This window comes from Corythoichthys intestinalis, chromosome 17 (genome assembly GCF_030265065.1).
Source record: "Corythoichthys intestinalis isolate RoL2023-P3 chromosome 17, ASM3026506v1, whole genome shotgun sequence".
NCBI classification, from domain to species: Eukaryota; Metazoa; Chordata; class Actinopteri; order Syngnathiformes; family Syngnathidae; genus Corythoichthys; species Corythoichthys intestinalis.
In genome coordinates this window covers 30,706,040-30,723,990 of record NC_080411.1, presented here as the reverse complement: position 1 = coordinate 30,723,990, position 17,951 = coordinate 30,706,040, and the positions used below count along the sequence as shown (strand labels likewise).

Sequence of the window (17,951 nt, the reverse complement as noted above, 5' to 3'; positions counted from 1 at the left end):
GGGCAAAACGTCATGCTCAGAGCTGGCAAAATTAAACGATTTCTTGAGGCGGAGAAAATTCCTCAATCAATTTTTAAAATCGTATTACTCGAATTTATTCGAGTAATCGTTTTAGCTCTGATCACTTTTATGTACTCTTTTGACAGAAGTTTAAAAAAACAATAACTTGGCAGGCATGATCTGGTACTTGTGTACTTGATACTAGTGTAACTTTTTTTTTTTTTTTTCATATTTTCAGGATCATTCGAACCAAAGTCCAGCAGCCGTTCAATCTTCCCCTGGATGGGAAAGTTCTAAGCCCTGGACAAACCTTGAGTAAGTCTAAGACCCTTATCTTCCGTTATTTTAGGGGGAAACTCTTGATTTATAAACCCACATTTTCCTTCTGTAAGTTCCCAGTTCGGCCGTCACCCCGCCCGAGTCGCCGCACTCCGACTCTTTGGGTTCCACCTATTCCATTAGTGGCCTGTTGGGTATTCCCCAACCCAGCAGCGAAGGCAAAAGGAGCCATGATGACAGTAAGCAAACCTTCGCCAAGGCCTTAACATAGTCATGCATTCACATTAGGAATAACATCACTTTGTATTTGATAATACATCCATTTAATATATTGATAGTTAAAATGGCAAAGTAGTCGTCTCTGAATCAAAAACTTGCAGGTTCTCTCTCTTGCCCTGGTGATCATGTCAGAGTATCCTTGAGCATGATACCTTGCCACGCGTTGGTCCTGATACTGCAGCATCAGTCAACTAAGTGTAATCCCATTAACCATTTCTCCTCATTTGGGTCACAGGAGTGTTAAGGCCTGCTCCCGATGGTTTGGGCAAGAGGTGGGGTACATACTGTACAGTGGTATGAAAAAGTATGTGAACCTTTTGGAATTTCTCACTTTTCTGCATAAAATCACCATTAAATGTGATTTGATCTTTGTCAAAATCACACAGATGAAAAAACAGTGCCTGCTTTAACTAAAACCACCCAAACATTTATAGGTTTTCATATTTTAATGGGGATAGTATGCAAACAATGACAGAAGGGGGAAAAATAAGTATGTGAACCATCACATTTAATATTTTGTGGGCCTCCCTTTGGCAGCAATAACTTCAACCAGACACTTCCTGAAGCTGCAGATCAGTCTGGCACATTGATCAGGACAAATCTTGCCCCATTCTTCTCTACAAAACTGCTGTATACCAGTCACATTCCTGGGATGTCTGGCATAAATCTCAGTCTTTAGGTCATGCCACAGCATCTCAATGGAGTTCAAGTCTGGACTTTGACTTGGCCACTCCAGAACATGTATTTTGTTCTTCTGAAACCATTCTGAAGTTGATTTACTTCTGTGTTTTGGATCATTGTCTTGGTGCAGCATCCATCCTCTTTTTAGCTTCAACTGTCTGACAGACGGCCTCAGGTTTTCCTACAAAACATCCTGATAAACTTTTGAATTCATTCTTCCATTAATGATTGCAAGTTGTTCAGGCCCTGGGGCAGCAAAACAGCCCCAAATCATGATACTCCCTCCACCTTGATTCACGGTGGGGATGAGGTGTTGATGTTGATGAGCTGTTCCATTTTCCCTCCACACATGACATTGTGTGTTACTCCCAAAAATTTCAACTTTGGTTTCATCAGTCCACAAAATATTTTGCCAAAACGTCTGTTGAGTGTCTAGGTGCCTTTTTGCGAACATTAAACGAGCAACAATGTTTCTTTTTAAGACAGCAGTGGCTTTCTCTGTGGATTCCTCCCATGAACACCATTCTTGGCCATAGTTTTACATATAGTTGATGTGTGCACAGAGATATTGGACTGTGCCACTGATTTCTGTAAGTCTTTAGCAGACACTCTAGGGTTTTCTTTTACCTCTCTTAGTATTCTGCGCTGAACTCTTGGTGTCATCTATGGTTGACGGCCACTCCTTGGGAGAGAAGCAACAGTGCCAAACTCTCTCCATTAGTAGACAACTTCTTTGTCGATTGTTGGACATCCAGACTTTTAGAGATGGTTTTGTATCCTTTCCCAGCTTTATACAAATCAACAATCCTTGATCGCTGGTCTTCAGACAGCTCTTTTGACTGAGCCATGATTCACATCAAATCCAAGCTTTTAAAATTTTATGATTTGATACACTTCAAAACTGTTCAGATGATGTACAAGGCCCACTCAAATTGTCTCCCTTCTAACCTACAGATTCGATTCCAAGTGAGGGAATCCCATTATGACTTGAGAGGGAGCAGGTTGTTTACTTATCGCAAAGTTAGAACTACCTTAAAATCATTTTCGGTTACTAACATTGGAGCTCGCCTCTGGAATTCCATTGACCCAGCACTGACCAGCATAGGATAACTGGCCGCCTTCAAAAGGACATACAAGGACAGTATTTTGAGTCGCTATCATGATTTTTCTCCACACTATAACACTTCTGCCACACACACAGACACAACATAGTGTTCCCACAACAAATAAATGATAGGAATGTCAGGGACAAAGATAAAAGTCACAACATTGCTAATATGTGCATTCTGCCCCCTGATCTGAACTGTAACATCTGTATACAATGGAGTTGCTGAACTGGTCGCTGAGTTCAATGAACAAATTTTTTTCAACAATGCGACCTACATCAAACCAACTCCCATGTCCGGCCAACACCTTCAATAACTTTTGGGAAGAAAATTCATGTGAAGACAAACAAACAAACAAAAGCTGCTCATTTAATGCAATATACAATGCCTACACTACCATGTAGTGATTGTGCGTCCTTGGCTGCAGGGGAAGGGACTTGATAAGCATACGCCTCTCCCGTCAGCCCTTGTCCTTCTTCGGTTCTTTCTTTCTCCGGATTCATCATATCACATCTTGTAACTGTCAATGATACCGATGATGATGACATTGGATAATGCTTCTCATCAAGACATTTCTTACCAGGTGTGTGTTTTATAAAGGGCAGGGCAGTTTTAAACCACCAGTGATAGGGATGGGAATCAAAATCCGATTCCAATTCCGAACCGGTTCCTAGTGTTTCGAGGCCTCGACATCACAATGAAAAAGCCTTAACGATTCCTAAAGACACGTATTGCGTCGTGACGTGACGTGTCTTGTTGTCCAGACGCATTAAGCTAGCATGGCGCCAAGAACCACTCGCTCCAAAGTTTGGCTACACTTCACCAGGAAAGAGGGTGAAAATGAAAGGTTACGATGATTTAGCACGAGCATTGCAGCCGTAAACATAACAATGACAGCACGTAGGTTCAAACGCTCGAAAGTGTGTCTTCACTTCACGAGGAAAAATTACAACAAAGCAACTTGCAGTCATTGCAAGGTCGAGATAACTGTATCGGGAGGGAATACGACTGCACTGTCCTTACAGAGAGGCTAGGGCTCAGTCCTGGCTATACAGCTAGCTAAACTCCCAAATGACGATGCAGAAGACGTTGGTATAATTTGCTGACTTTATTCAACCATCATTTGAAGAGTGAAACTAAAAATAGAAATTAAATCAATTTCGTCCCCAATAACAAACAGGTTTGCATCAACGTAAATCAGCGATGATTAGCTGCTAATACAGTAATAATAAACGGTTAGCATGCGTTCGCTAGCATTAGCACATCTTTCAAACCACTACACAACTGGGTTTAAGTGTCCGATCGCGAGTGGAAACACACAACAACGACACAAAAGATGATACATACAGGCGTTGCCTCTGTAGATATTTTACAAACATGAACAAAAACAAAGAATGTAGGCTCGTAGCAGTGTTTTCTTCTCTCACTAACTCGCTCACTCGCTTGGATGCGGCATTTCTTCTTTGCGTGTAAGCGCTTTCTTCTTCGCGTGAAGAAGCGCAAGGGCACCCCCACTTGAGCGTGAAAGCACCATAAAAACTCAAAGGCATGCATTTGAATATAATGGTAAATTATACACTTTCTTGCCAAAGGCAGAACAACAACATATATGCCACTATATACCAATATTCTTTCATTTCTATTAGAAAAAAGTTTCGGTAAAATGTTACACATTCTTGTGTATTTGCCACTTATTGCCACAGTTAACATTGAGGCTTTGGGCCTCTTTTGACCTCGTTGTGAGTTTGTAAGGTTGTGACTTCTGATTAAACAAACTCGATGCTAATCAAAATGTTTGTTCTTCTTTTTCCCCAAATTAGAACCGATAAGAGAATCGATAAAGAATCGAATCGTTAAGCAATATCGATAATGGAATCGGAATTGTAAAAATCCTATCAATTCCCATCCCTACTCAGTGATTTGGCACACACCTGACTTAAATTGTTTGGTAAAAATTGGTTTCAATTGCTCTTTAAGTGTTCTTAGGCAGATGGTTCACTTACTTATTTTTCTCTGTTCTGTCATTGTTTGCATGCTATCCTCATCAAAATATGAAAACCTATAAATGTTCGGGTGGTTTTAGTTAAAGCAGACACTGTTATTTCATCTGTGGGATTTTGACAAAGATCAGATCACATTTGATGGTGATTTAATGCAGAAATGTGAGAAATTCCAAAAGGTTCAGTTACTTTTTCATACCACTGTACATGCATACGTACATCAAGGCTTGGTCCCAGAGCAACACAGAAACACAACAAGCATTTAGTCACATTCACACCAATAGACAATTTAGGGTCTTCAGTGAAACAGGCACAAGGAAGTCCTCTCTATCGAATAATAAGGTTATGCAGGATTAGTTAGAAAATAGAAAATGAAAAATAACTGACGTTTTGAGGTATACTGTATCCGGTGATGCAAATATTTTTCATTGTTTTAGCTTCTTTTATCCCTAACCAAAACCTTTTCAACTCTGTTCTGTCCCTAAAGAAATTCTAATAAAAATGCATAGAAATACGCAAATATAGGCATCTCAAAAATTTTCCGGCATGTAAGGTATTTCATAAAGGTTCACCAGTATCACTCCAGGATTCATGAGGGATCCTCCAAACTTGTTGTCATGGCCATTTTGAAATACTGTATATAAGACACCAGTCCAACAGCTTGTATGTTCACAAAATCCTGAGCGGAACGACCATCATCTTCTTGTTATTTTGGTCTTCAGGTGACCAGGACAGCTGTCGGCATAGCGTGGACTCTCAGGGCAGCGGTGGAGGCGGGATCCCTAGGAAAAGCATGCGGATTGACCACTTCTCACAGCATGTGGACTGCGGTTTCGAGAGGCCCCACTACCCTGCGGACTCCTTCGGCAGCTCGTCCTCCAGTAGCAAGGCAGAGCAAGTAAGGACATGACCTTCACGTATTATGTCGTTAGTAATTCCGAGAGATCATTTTTTTCTGTGCCTACGGCTAATAGTTAATCCTTGGCCCTCAGACTTTGTACCCGCTGTCGCTCATCAGCGGCAGTTTGGACGAAGCCAAGAGCGGCCTATCGTCATCGAACTCCGCCATTGGACGCAACCTGACAGCGCATCAAAGCTACGCCATGGTGCCTGGTAAGCTGATGCCTTCCCTCCACATGCCCTAACCACATTTATCCACCGCGCTTTTGGTTTTCCATGGTTTAGTTTTTGCATTTACTCCATTCTCCCACTTCACCACCCCCTGGCCCAGAACCACTCCAGTCTCTACCACTCTGCCTGAAGCAGGAAATTTCCCCAGAGGTTACCAGCACTAGCCCCGCCTCGCCAAACATGGCACCGTCCAACTTGGCTTTTGTGGAACTCCAGAAACCTCTTTCTACAAGTAGCAGCTGTGGAAGTGGCACTGTCAACCATTTCCCTAACTCCTTCAACTCATTCTCCCATCATACACCTGTGTATAGCCAGTTCAGCAGCCAGTCAATCATCTCAGGTAACATCCATCCCCATCAGGATGTCATCCAAATATCAGTTCGTCTCGTTATCATTTGGTTTTGAGTATATAAAATGTATTTTGTGGTTATTTCTTGCAAAACAGAAGAGATTGCCACCAACATACAGTTGTGTAAATTACCTCTAATTCATTCTCTGCCACTGACAGTCAGAATTGCTAAGGTTTTTCAATTAGGAAAAGTGGAGAGGGTCTTTACTAGCAATATCATTTAAACTTGGAAACTATTTAGATTTAGATTAGCTCAGATTGTGGGTTCAAAAGAGAGGTTTCTGCAGGCACCCCTGCATCTAGTAATGGCAGCCAATGACTTAAAGTAGTATCTGACCAAGCCATGATAGTGATTACGATTCATTCAAGTAAGTATGCAGTAATTTTTTTCCTTTTCAATTTATACATATTTTTTTTCAGTATCAGTATCTTCCCAATACTATACCCATATTGCGTTTGTCAGGCTAGGTTCATACTACAGGTCTTAATGCACAAATCAAATTTTTTGCCATATCTGTTTTTTTTTGCGTGCCCGTTCAGACTGCCTTTGTCCATCGAGACCGTTCAAGTATCACGCATGCGCACTAATTCGCAGTCCGAGATGCGCTCAGCAAAGAGACCCGCATGTGCAGAAGCATCAAAACAAATTACACATGCTAGCTGTATATCATTCCAGAGTGATCATATTTTGATTTCCAAAAAGAGGACACAAACAGACAATAATAATCCCCGTTTAGTCTTATATTCAAAGTTTATATGGACTGATAGAACGCATACACGCACACACATGAGCCTTGACGTGTGTAAGTGAAATGATGTGGGTGCATCAGTTTGCCCCGACTTGGCCATGTGTGCAATATTGCTCATTTGGCGCACAGAATGAATGTCCGATCACATCATTTTCAAAGTATCGGAATCGGCAAAAAAATATTGGACATGCCTTTTTTAATTTTTTTTCTATTTTTCTTTTTTTTTTTAATTAAATCGTTTTCTAATTGTATTTAACTTTACAGACAAAATGTCTTTCATCCAAAGTCCTTAGTTTTGGCTTAAAGTAGGGCTATCAAATTTATCGCGTTAATGGCGGTAATAACGTTAAAATATTTAACGCAATTAACACATGCGCTGCACGACCCACTCACGCATTGTTGCGCTCAATCTATAATGGCACAGTTTTACCCATATGTAGAGCTAAAAGGCAGCGTAAAATGAGTAGAGAGAATTTTGGCAGGCTTTGGAACCTTTTTTTAATTGGCTAAAGCCTTACAATCCCTCTCTCAACAATCAGAAATATTGTGGGAAGCAATGTGGGGAAGAAATGTAGTAGTGCAACTCTTTCTCAACACCCTATGTTATTTTCCAACGCAGAGAAGATATATCAATTGGTGCCACTACGCACAGTCATGGTTGCACTTCCCATCATGCATTTGGGCAGAACAGTTAAATGGCTACAGTATCATTTACTGAAAGCTCAACAAATACACTAGATGGCAATATTTAGTCACAATATACAAAGTCACATTTATCCTTTAAGAATTACAAGTCTTTCTATCCGTGGATCCCTCTCACAGAAAGAATGTTAATAATGTAAATGCCATCTTGAGGATTTATTGTCGTAATAAACAAATACAGTACTTATGTACTGTATGTTGAATGTATATATTCGTCCGAGTTTTATTCATTTTTTTCTTAATGCATTGTCAAAATGTATATGATCGGGAAAAATTATCGGAAATGATTGGAATTGAATCGGGAGCAAAAAAAAGCAATCGGATCGGGAAATATCGGGATCGGCAGATAATCAAACTAAAACGATCGGATCGGAAGCAAAAAAATGATCGGAACAACCCTAGTATATACATTATAAAACATTTGTGTATGAGCAACATACATGTACAATAATGAAATATTGCTTATTCGGCGCACAGAATAAAAATAAAAAATTGTAAGGCTTATTCTTTTCTTCATTTTATTTTTTTATGACTGTGGTCAAGCCCACATCTGCAGAGTTCAAGCTAGGCGCCAATGCCTACATGGCTGCCGTCCTCTGTGCCTCTTGCTCTTTGCTGACATAATTGCTGCATGAATTCCGATTTGGGAGTCTTGACAGTTTAGACCGCCAGTCACGTTCTGAAAAAATGTGGCCCAGATCGGATTTGAACCACGTACGAAAATGACTCAGATCGAATTTGAAATGGTCCACCTCTATGCGACTTGTCCCGTTCAGACTGTCAAGTTAATGCCTGACTCGAGTCGGAAAAACACGAAAAAATCAGATTCGTGCAAATTTACCATTTACCATTAAAACCTGTAGTATGAACCTAGCCTTAAAATTGGTATTGGGAACCAAAAAATGGTATCGGTGCAACACTACATACAACCATACAATACGGCATCCGGTTGCTATTGGATCTACAGTCGTACCTCGACATACGATCCTTTCGACATCCGACGTAAAATTTGTCTCGTCATTTGTCTCGACATATGACGACATATGTACTTTCATTTTATGTTCATTCATTTGTATGATAAGATGATTTGTATGATACTGTATATACATTATAAACATTTGTGTGTGTACAACATACGTTTACAGCGGTACCTCGAGATCGCTTCGACACACGATCTTTTCAACATCCGATGTAAAAATTTACTCGTCATCTGTTTCTACATCTGACGACATACTCGAAATACGACGATTTATGACATCGCCGCAGTTTCTTTGTTTTCTCGCAAGACGGACGCACGGTGGATTTTCTTGTGAGAGATATCAACATGGGTTCCAAGAATGTTAGTGCAGGTGGCGAAAAAAGGAAAAATGTGAGGCTTACCATTCAGAACTTGTGCAACACAACATGCCTACTGTCTGCCGCAGTTGAACAAAGTGAAAGTAAAAAGTCCCCCTCTCACTCAGTTAAGTCAGCCACGCGGTGTGTTCAGGTACACCGCGCAAAACACATCAGCCACATTAGAACCCGATTCGTTACATTTTTACCAGTGTTGTTAATAACAGCGTTAGAGTATAACGGCGTTACTAATGGCGTTATTTTTTTTCAGTATTGAGTAATCTAATTAATTACTTTTCTCATCTTTGCAACGCCGTTCCCGTTACTAAAGATGCAAAGGTGTGCGTTACTTTGCACTACTACGTTAAATATTAAGGATGGTATTATTTCACGTGAACGTACCTCTTAAGTAGTGATGCACGATAATGCATTTTTCAACCGATACCGATAACCGATAATTTCCTCCTCATTCCAACCGATAACCGATAATGTCAAGCCGATAATTCTATTAAAAGATTTATGTAAAATTTTAAAGTATACACAAAAGAAAATATTACTGTGCAAAAATATAATTTATTGCTCTTTTTTTTCAACACAATGTATGAACAAGTCGTCAATTCAAACATCTAAATAATGACAGATTGTCTGACATTGTGTAATGGTAAACCTTTGGCAACAATTACTTACAGAGTAAATACCTAAGTTGCACAAAAATGCGTTTAAAAGTAAGCCATTCCTAACATATATAACATTAATCCGCTGCAAAACACACCTCCTTAAAACTAGTCAGTTTTAAGTGTAAATCTATTGGCAATAAGTGAAATTATCTGCCACCACTAAGTTCAAGTGTATTTCTCTCAGATTTCTTGGAAGTAAAATAGCTAGCTGAAAATAATCTTAACAGCCTTGTTTTAAGCAATACATTATTATACTTAATCCTAAAAAAAAAAAAAAAAAACTTGAAGAAGGAAAGATTTTGAATAATATTTGTGGCTACAGAATATTGATTTAAGAATTTGATTATCTACTGTGACTGTAATTGAGCAAAGAAATAAGTTAAATAATTTGAAAAGTGATTGCTAATGTTATATGCTTTGTTGCACACTGTGAAAATGATTACCTCAAAAGAGCGAGATGTCATGTACCCATTCTGCAGCGCGCTTTGTTTACATTTGCGGCTTTCACGACATTTGCGTTACAGCAGCTAAACTGCTACACGGCAGTACTATTTGGACGGAGTTGGCGCTCGCATCCGTGTGCGTGTTGTTTTGTGCCTGAGTTTATTAAGCCGAAAAAAAAGGCAGCGTTACAAAGTCATCTGACCGCTCGTCATTTCACATTCTGAATGCATTATTGACTGGCTGACTTCGTTTTCTCCATGTTTAAATTATCTTATAACCACTGTGCCGTCATGATAAGCTTGCTTACCGGACATCACTTTTTCATGAAGAATGGTGGTCGTATAAACTGCATTATTTCTTTTATCCAGGGCTTTGGTTCTCTTGTCATTAAGGTAAAAAAAAAACTGTCTCGTCTCGGCGGCAGCTACATTCGTACCAGATAATCCGCCCGCCCACCCCGGCCGGTTCGCCGTGGCGTATTCGGGTCCTGGCTCTGCTCGCACACCGTGGGGGAACGCTCGATAAACCGGGGTGTTCGCCGGAGGTCCAGAGGCCGGGGAACCGGGCTCGGCCCGCCCCGCCTATGGCGAGGCGGCGGCGGCCTGCCGGACTGGCCAAAGCGGCGGGCTCCGTCGGAATTTACCACCCGCCTTGGGCTGCATTCCCAAACAGCCCGACTCTGTATCGTCACAAGCCCTGTAGTTTAGCATTCCTGCTAGCAGCAGCCTCGTATATGTTCCAAAATTCTTTGTGATGCAGTTTTAAATTGCTGCTGGGTTAGTGGTTTTGAATGAGGACGCGTTCTTTCTGCCTCGTGGAACTTGTACGGTACATGTTTCGCAGATGGCGAGAGCGTCGTTTTTTTAGTAACAGCCGCCATAATATTCAACTACTTCTTGTCTTGTAACTCCGCCTCCTCAACCCCTCCTCCCTCAGGGGCTTCAGAGAGGGGAGGGGTTGAGGAGGCGGCGTGCTGAATTCTTTGGTTGAGCACATTTGGAGGCAAAATCAAGTATATAATTATCGGATTGCATTATCGGTTGAATTTTTTTATTATCTGGATTATCTGTGTGACGTCATAATTGCCATTATCGGCCGATAATTATCGGTGACCGATATTATCGTGTATCTTTACTCTTAAGTATTACTTAACCTTAATTAACCATTACTGAATGTTTTTTGGACCCTTATTGTAAAGTGTAACACACGCATCCCTTAACTAAGAAATTATAAATGCTTAAGTTCCTTCCTCTTAACCTTTATTAACCATTACTGAATGCTTTTTGGACCCTTATTGTAAAGTGTAGCACATGTGTCCCTTAACTAAGAAATTATAAATGCACCCTTATTGTAAAGTGTAGCACATGTGTCCCTTAACTAAGAAATTATAAATGCTTAAAGTTAACAAACCATAACCCTAAACCCTAACCCTATATGGGCCTATATTTTTTTTTTAGTTTCCCAAACTATTAGTTACAGTCTAGTTATGCATTAACTAATGCATTAACTAATGCATTAACTCATGTTAATTAATATATTGATAAATGTTGGATTAGCAATTATATTAATTATTGTAATGTTACTTAAACATTAGTTATTGTCTTAAAATGCAATAATGCATTAACTCATGTTAATTAATATATTAATAAATGTTAGATAAGGGATTAAATGAATTATTGTCATATTACTTAAACATGAGTTATTGTCTAAAAATGCATTAACTAATGTTAATTAAGGGACCCTTATTGTAAAGTGTTACCAAAAAACTTCTCATATCCCTTGTCTTCGAAGGAGGCGAAGGAGGCCGCATATTGTATTTGCGGGGGGATCAAGTCATCAGCCAATCAAACATGCGCTTGAGGGGGAAAAAATGGACTGGCACATTCAGCAAGTGAAAAAGGGGTTAATGTAAATCTAAACATGATGAAAGTAATTCACTTAATAATAGGAGGGTCTATTCTATCCTTACAACATATGCTAAATGACCTATACAAATGTCATTATGTAATGTAAATAAGGTTGCTTAAAAGTTGGCGGGGACGATTTGAGCATCCTGACAACTTGGTAGTGTTATGTCCCTTCCGTCCATATGCAAACCAACGCCCTTGTAAAAAAGTACTGTATAATTTAAAAATCTTATTACTTTTTACAACGAATATATACAGTATTCACAGAATGCATTTTTTAAAACTGTCCTTAAAAATGATTCAACATTCTCTAAAATGGCGACAATGAGGTTGATTGGTCTGAAAATGGTTGTAAATGAATGAGTTAAATTCGGGTCACAAATCACACTACAGAAGTTGTATGGAGACGCTTGAAAAAATATTATATGATCTAATCAATGACTGAGGTAAATTGTCAAAATTCAGCGTTTTTATTGCATTAGGTTTTGAATGTGCTTTTGTACTTCATTTTATTTTCAGTGAGTGGATTACCAACAAAACTTAACGTGTCATCTTATGGGTGCTTCTCAGGGCGAGATATGGTGAGCTCCACCCTGCCGGGTTACCCGCCTCACATCCCGTCGCCGGCCCAGTCAGGATACTCCTCGTCAGCCATCGCCGGCGTGGTTGCGGGTACGAGTTGCATTTGTTGCACTGCACAAAAAGTCGCATGAAAGGAAAACATCAGTCTGGCGGGGAGTAACGGAGGCTTGACTGTAGATAATGAGTTGACTTGAACAGTGCGTGTGTGTGTGTGTGTGTGTGTATACAAGGGCCCAGGGGGTACAAGACAGGCTTGGGGGGTTCCACCCTGCTGCCCACTACCCCCACCCAGCTAAACACCTCTGACCACACATCGCCATGGGAACCAGGGGGCCCAGGAGGGTGGTCTTTGTGAATGTGTGTGTGTCAGGATGCCACTATGGGGGTATGTGTGCATGTGTGTCGTTCTCTTTTTTTATTATTTTATTTGAAGTCTGCCCTTCGAAGCGCGAAATGAGAGGGTCTGATTTATTATTTTTCTGGTGGGCTCGCTGTGAGGGAGCGTTGATACACAATTACCTCGTAGCGTGTGGGGGGTGCATTGGCAAGGTTCGGACTGGAGGAGCTGGAGGTGGGGATTCATAAGGATTCATTCCACCAACGTAATTACCAATTAGATATTGGAATGTTAAAAAAGAGAGAGAGAAGAAGAGGAAGGAGGGAGGCTGAAGCAGGAAGTGCAAGAAGAGGAGGCTGGAGGGCAACGGGCACGCACCACTGGGTTCGAGGGATTTGGGCCTCTGCCTGCACTGTAGATTAATGGTTTACAGGCTCAGCTAAACTGCTGGTGAATGATGAGCTAAGCGGTGCATACACATCACACAAATATAGATGATCTTGTGGCATTACAAAAAAAAAGGTAATCTTGTAACGTTTTTTTTTTTTTTTTTTTTAACCACACCCCAGGTGCCGAGTACCCCTCTCAGTCGTACAGCCACTCGCCCTACGCCTCCTACAGCGAAGCCTGGAGGTTCACAAACTCCAGCATACTGGGTGAGTGACACTGGCTACGTGATTAGCTGCTTAAAAAGTAGGCTTGGATTTGAATTGTGGCAGCCAGTCCAAGGTGCAAAAAGTCAGCTTAGGCGCACTGCACGCCAGGCATGTGGTCATCGCTAGGTGTTGTTAATCTTACTTTGAAAAAGTAATTAATTAGTTACAAATTACTTCTCCCAAAAAGTAATTCAGTTAGTAACTCAGTTACCTCAATGTGAGAGTAATTAGTTACTTAGCAAAGTAACTGATGTTACTTTTATTGTTCTACACGTTATTACATGATCCATTCTATAACATCTTTCACATCAAATATGTTTATAGTAACTGACTGAATTGAACTGTCCTTTTTATTCTAAAAAGAAAAAACATAGGTCAGCCTTTTTACATTTTTAAAAATTTTCACCTACAGTGGTATGAAAAAGTATCTGAACCTTTTGGAATTTGTCACATTTCAGCATAAAATCATCATCAAACGTGATCTGATCTTTGTCAAAATCACACATATGAAAAAACAGTGTCTGCATTAACTAAAACCACCCAAAAATTTATAGGTTTTCATATTTTAATGGGAATAGCATGCAAACTATGACAGAAGGGGGAAAAACAAGTGAACCATCACATTTAATATTTTGTGCACCCCCCCCCCCCCCAATCCACCCCCTTTAGCAGCAATAACTTCAACCAGACACTTCCTGTAGCTGCAGATCAGTCTGGCACATTGATCAGGACTAATCTTGGTCCATTCTCCTCCACAAAAGTGCTGTAGTTCAGTAAGATTCCTGGGATGTCTGGCATGAACCGCTGTCTTTAGGTCATGCCGCAGCATCTCAATGGGGTTCAAGTCTGGACTTTGACTCCAGAACGTGCATTTTGTTCTTCTGAAATCATTCTGAAGTTGATTTGCTTCTGTGTTTTGGATGATTGTCTTGTTGCCGCATCCATCCTCTTTTTAGCTTCAACTGTCTGACAGACAGCCTCAGGCTTTCAGGCAAAACATCCTGATAAACTTTTGAATTCATTCTTCCATTAATGATTACAAGTTGTCCAGGCCCTGAGGAAGCAAAACAGCCCCAAATCATGATGCTCCCTCCACCATGCTTCATGGTGGGTATGAGGTTTTGATGTTGATGAGCTGTTCCATTTTTCCTCCCCACATGGTGTTGTGGTTACTCCCAAACAATTCAACTTTGGTTTCATCAGTCCACGAAATATTTTGCCAAAACCTCTGTGGAGTGTCCAAGTGCCTTTTTGCAAACATTAAACAAGCAACAATGTTTTTTTAGACAATAGTGGCTTCCTCCGTGGAGTCCTCCCATGAACACCATTCTTGGCCATAGTTTTACATATAGTTGATGTGTGCACAGAGATATTGGAGTGTGCCAGTGATTTCTGTAAGTCTTTAGCAGACACTGTAGGGTTCTTTTTTACCTCCTCGAGGATTCTGCGCTGAACTCTTGGTGTCATCTTTGGTGGATGGCCACTCCTTGGGAGAGAAGCAAACGTGCCAAACTCGCTCCATTTGTAGACATCTTCTCTGACTGTCGATTGATGAACATCCAGACTTTAAGAGATGGTTTTGTATCCTTTCCCAGCTTCATACAAATCAACAATCTTTGATCGCAGGTCTTCAGACAGCTCTTTTGACCGAGCCATGATGCGTATCAGACAGTGCTTCTCATCAAGACAATTCTTACCTGGTATGTGTTTATAATGGGGAGGGCAGCTTTAAACCACTCACCAGTAATTGGGCACACACCTGACTTAAATTATTTGGTAAAACTTGGCTTCAATTGATCTTTAAGTCTCCTTAGGCAGAGGATTCACTTACTTATTTTTTCTCCCTTCTGTATTTGTTTGCATGCTATTCTCATTAAAATATGAAAACCTATAAATGTTTGGGTGGTTTTAGTTAATGCAGTTTTTACATCTGTGTGATTTTAACAAAGATCAGATCACATTTGATGGTGATTTTAATGCAGAAATGTGAGAAATTCCAAAAGGTTTAGATGCTTTTCCATACCACTGTATATAAGAGTTTAATGGTATACAAACTTTTTCCAACTTTACTGAACCGTGACTTGTGTGTACCGTCACACCCCTAATAAATATAGATATTTTTTTAAGTTGCAGGTGAGGCTTTAATCTCTTCCCTCTTCTATCTTTGCTCTAGTTCAGGGGTCGGCACCCCAAAATCTTGAAAGAACCATATTTGACCCAAAAAAACTAAAGATGCACCGATACCGATACTAGTATCGGCAGGGGGTGCTGATCCGGCCCAAAATGGTGGTATCGGTATCGGCGAGTACCAACAAAGACGGTGCCGATACCATTTACCGGTCCATTATTATAACATTTGACCGCAGCCTTTTTTTTCTCCTGGCGCTCACTACACTTTGTCTCTGTGTTGTGTGATGACACGTGAACACCAAGCAGCTATCGCTATTGGCCTGCTCCAGACCAATGAGAACGGGCCAGTAGCCACGGCCTTGTCGGCGCCGACATGGTGGCGATCGGGAAATATTTCAAATTAGAAATCCCGTCAATTAAAATCAATGGCTGCATGCAAGATTTGCAGCCTGAAAGTTTCGAGATGTGGAGTTAAATCGGCCAGTTTCAATACCTCGAACCTGATAAAACACTTGAAGACGAAACGTGAACGAACACTACGAGTTTGAGCCTGCAAGAGCAGGACTGCTATCCAGAGGAAGGGCGCTGGACAGGTGCAACAATCTCTGGTCAGTTTACTACGTCATCTTTACTTTGTCTTTTACTTAAAGAAATGCTGCAGTAATTTGGGAACTGTTTCCAAAGTAGGGTTGCCACCTTTCAGAAATAGAAATAAGGGACCCCCCCTCCCGAAAAAAGGAGGCTAATAGAGAGACGGGATGCTGTGGTCAATTATTATTACTTATAAGTGTTAGCGTCCGCAAATGCGGAAACAAGGTTGGACCTCGAAGCGGACAACAAGCGGGGGGATACGTACAAGGGTTTGATTGCAAAGAGAAAATAACAAAAGGAGTCCGTGACAGCAGGTCGACGGAGCTCAATACTACAAACTCGAAGGTTAACTAAGACGATAGGCAGCGAACCAAAAAGCCAAAATAAAAACACTCAAATACTTGCACAGGGTAGAGGTTACAAACGAGTACAGCACACTAACAGAAAAAACCCAATGCAGGGGCGTAACAAGCAAATGTAGCGAGACTATAGTACGAGATGTCAAATGGCGATCAGCAAAGCAAATATCTCGGCAGCCTTCTCTGAGCTCACCCGTGCTTAAATACTGCGTTGATGAGCCCGCATTGGATTCAGGTGCGACGTCAGGAACGCCCCCACTAACAGCCCAGCAACAAAACACATCTAACCAGCAGCAGAATGTGACAATAATTTCATGAAAGTTGCACTGTTTGGCCTTTGAGAGGTTTAAAAAAAGTTATAAAGTTATTATTATGAACTTATTTTTACTTTCTTACTGTTGGGCTAGTATTATACTTTGTACTAGTCTTTTTCCTATCTTGCAAAGGTAAGCAACAGCCTGACAAAGCCTTGATAGCAATGATTTCACATCCAATTATGTAGCTCTTTGGGGGGGGAAAAATTATATATATATATATATATATATAAACGGGGTGGTATCGGTATGGTATCGGTATCGGCCGATACTGCACAGCCAGGTATCGGTATCGGGGCCAAAAAATGGTATCGGTGCAACACTAAAAAAAACATGTCTGGAGCCGCAAACAATTAAAAGCCTTATATAGGCCTTATAATAAAGTCAACACATGCTCTATGTATCAATATTAGCCAACTAAGTTGTCTACAAATACATAATGAGCCTCCATGATTACATTTTTGTTTTCCCTGCAGTGCCTCCTATACACTGCAAAAACACCTTCTCCTTAAAACTAGGTAAATTCCCTTGTTTTTTTGTGTAAATCTTACCAGAAATAAGTAAATTATCTGACTGTGCTTCAAGTAAATTTTCCCACTTAGACTCACTCACTTAGATTTCTTGAAATAAGAAAAATAACTCCATGAAAATAAGATTAACACTTATTTTAACCAATACATTAGTATATTTAATCTTTAAAAAAAAAGCTTGTTCTTGATTCAAGAATGGATATTGCTCAAAACATTATTTGAAAGCAATTTTTTCTTGATTTACGTGAAAAATGACCAGATGTATGTTAGATGTATGGGCTTAATAAGATCAAATAGTAATATTTACTTATGGTAAGTGGAATAATCTGACACATTAATCTGTTAATTAGTCTTTTACTCTCAAAAACAGATGGAAAAAAACTATTTGACTAGATTTAAGAAAAAGAATCTGATTGAGACGTTATAGATTTGCAGTGTGCAGAGAATGAAGCGCCACGCGACTACACTGTTGTACGATGCCACCTCAAGTTTAACTCAATTGCAATATTAATGAATTAGAATCATGCTTGCCCTCCTACAGAAACCATGTTAAAACAATAATATATTTTCCTCCCCCATCTTTTTCCATTTTCAAACATTTTTAGAAAAGCTCCAGAGAGCCACTAGGGCAGCGCTAAAGAGCCGCATGTGGCTCTAGAATCACGGGTTGTTGACCCCCTGCTCTAATTGTTTTGATTTGGAAAAAAAAAAATCACTAACGGATTATGGATACATCATTCATGAAAAGTTGCCAATGCCCACTTGGTGATGATAATGCATACTGAACAGGACAACAGTCCATTATTTTCAATT

General features: G+C 40.3%; 1 protein-coding gene across 2 annotated transcripts in view; it reads left to right on the top strand.

Moving 5' to 3' along the window:
- Positions 1 to 17,951, top strand: part of pax8 (paired box 8) — a 31,958-nt gene that overhangs the window by 11,628 nt on the left and 2,379 nt on the right. For both annotated transcript variants that reach the window (XM_057818945.1, XM_057818944.1), the window contains 7 exons: positions 239 to 315; positions 393 to 518; positions 5,068 to 5,243; positions 5,338 to 5,458; positions 5,577 to 5,816; positions 12,210 to 12,311; positions 13,128 to 13,214. In XM_057818945.1, coding sequence (XP_057674928.1) covers positions 239 to 315; positions 393 to 518; positions 5,068 to 5,243; positions 5,338 to 5,458; positions 5,577 to 5,816; positions 12,210 to 12,311; positions 13,128 to 13,214 — 929 coding nt within the window. The remainder of the gene's footprint in view (positions 1 to 238; positions 316 to 392; positions 519 to 5,067; positions 5,244 to 5,337; positions 5,459 to 5,576; positions 5,817 to 12,209; positions 12,312 to 13,127; positions 13,215 to 17,951) is intronic.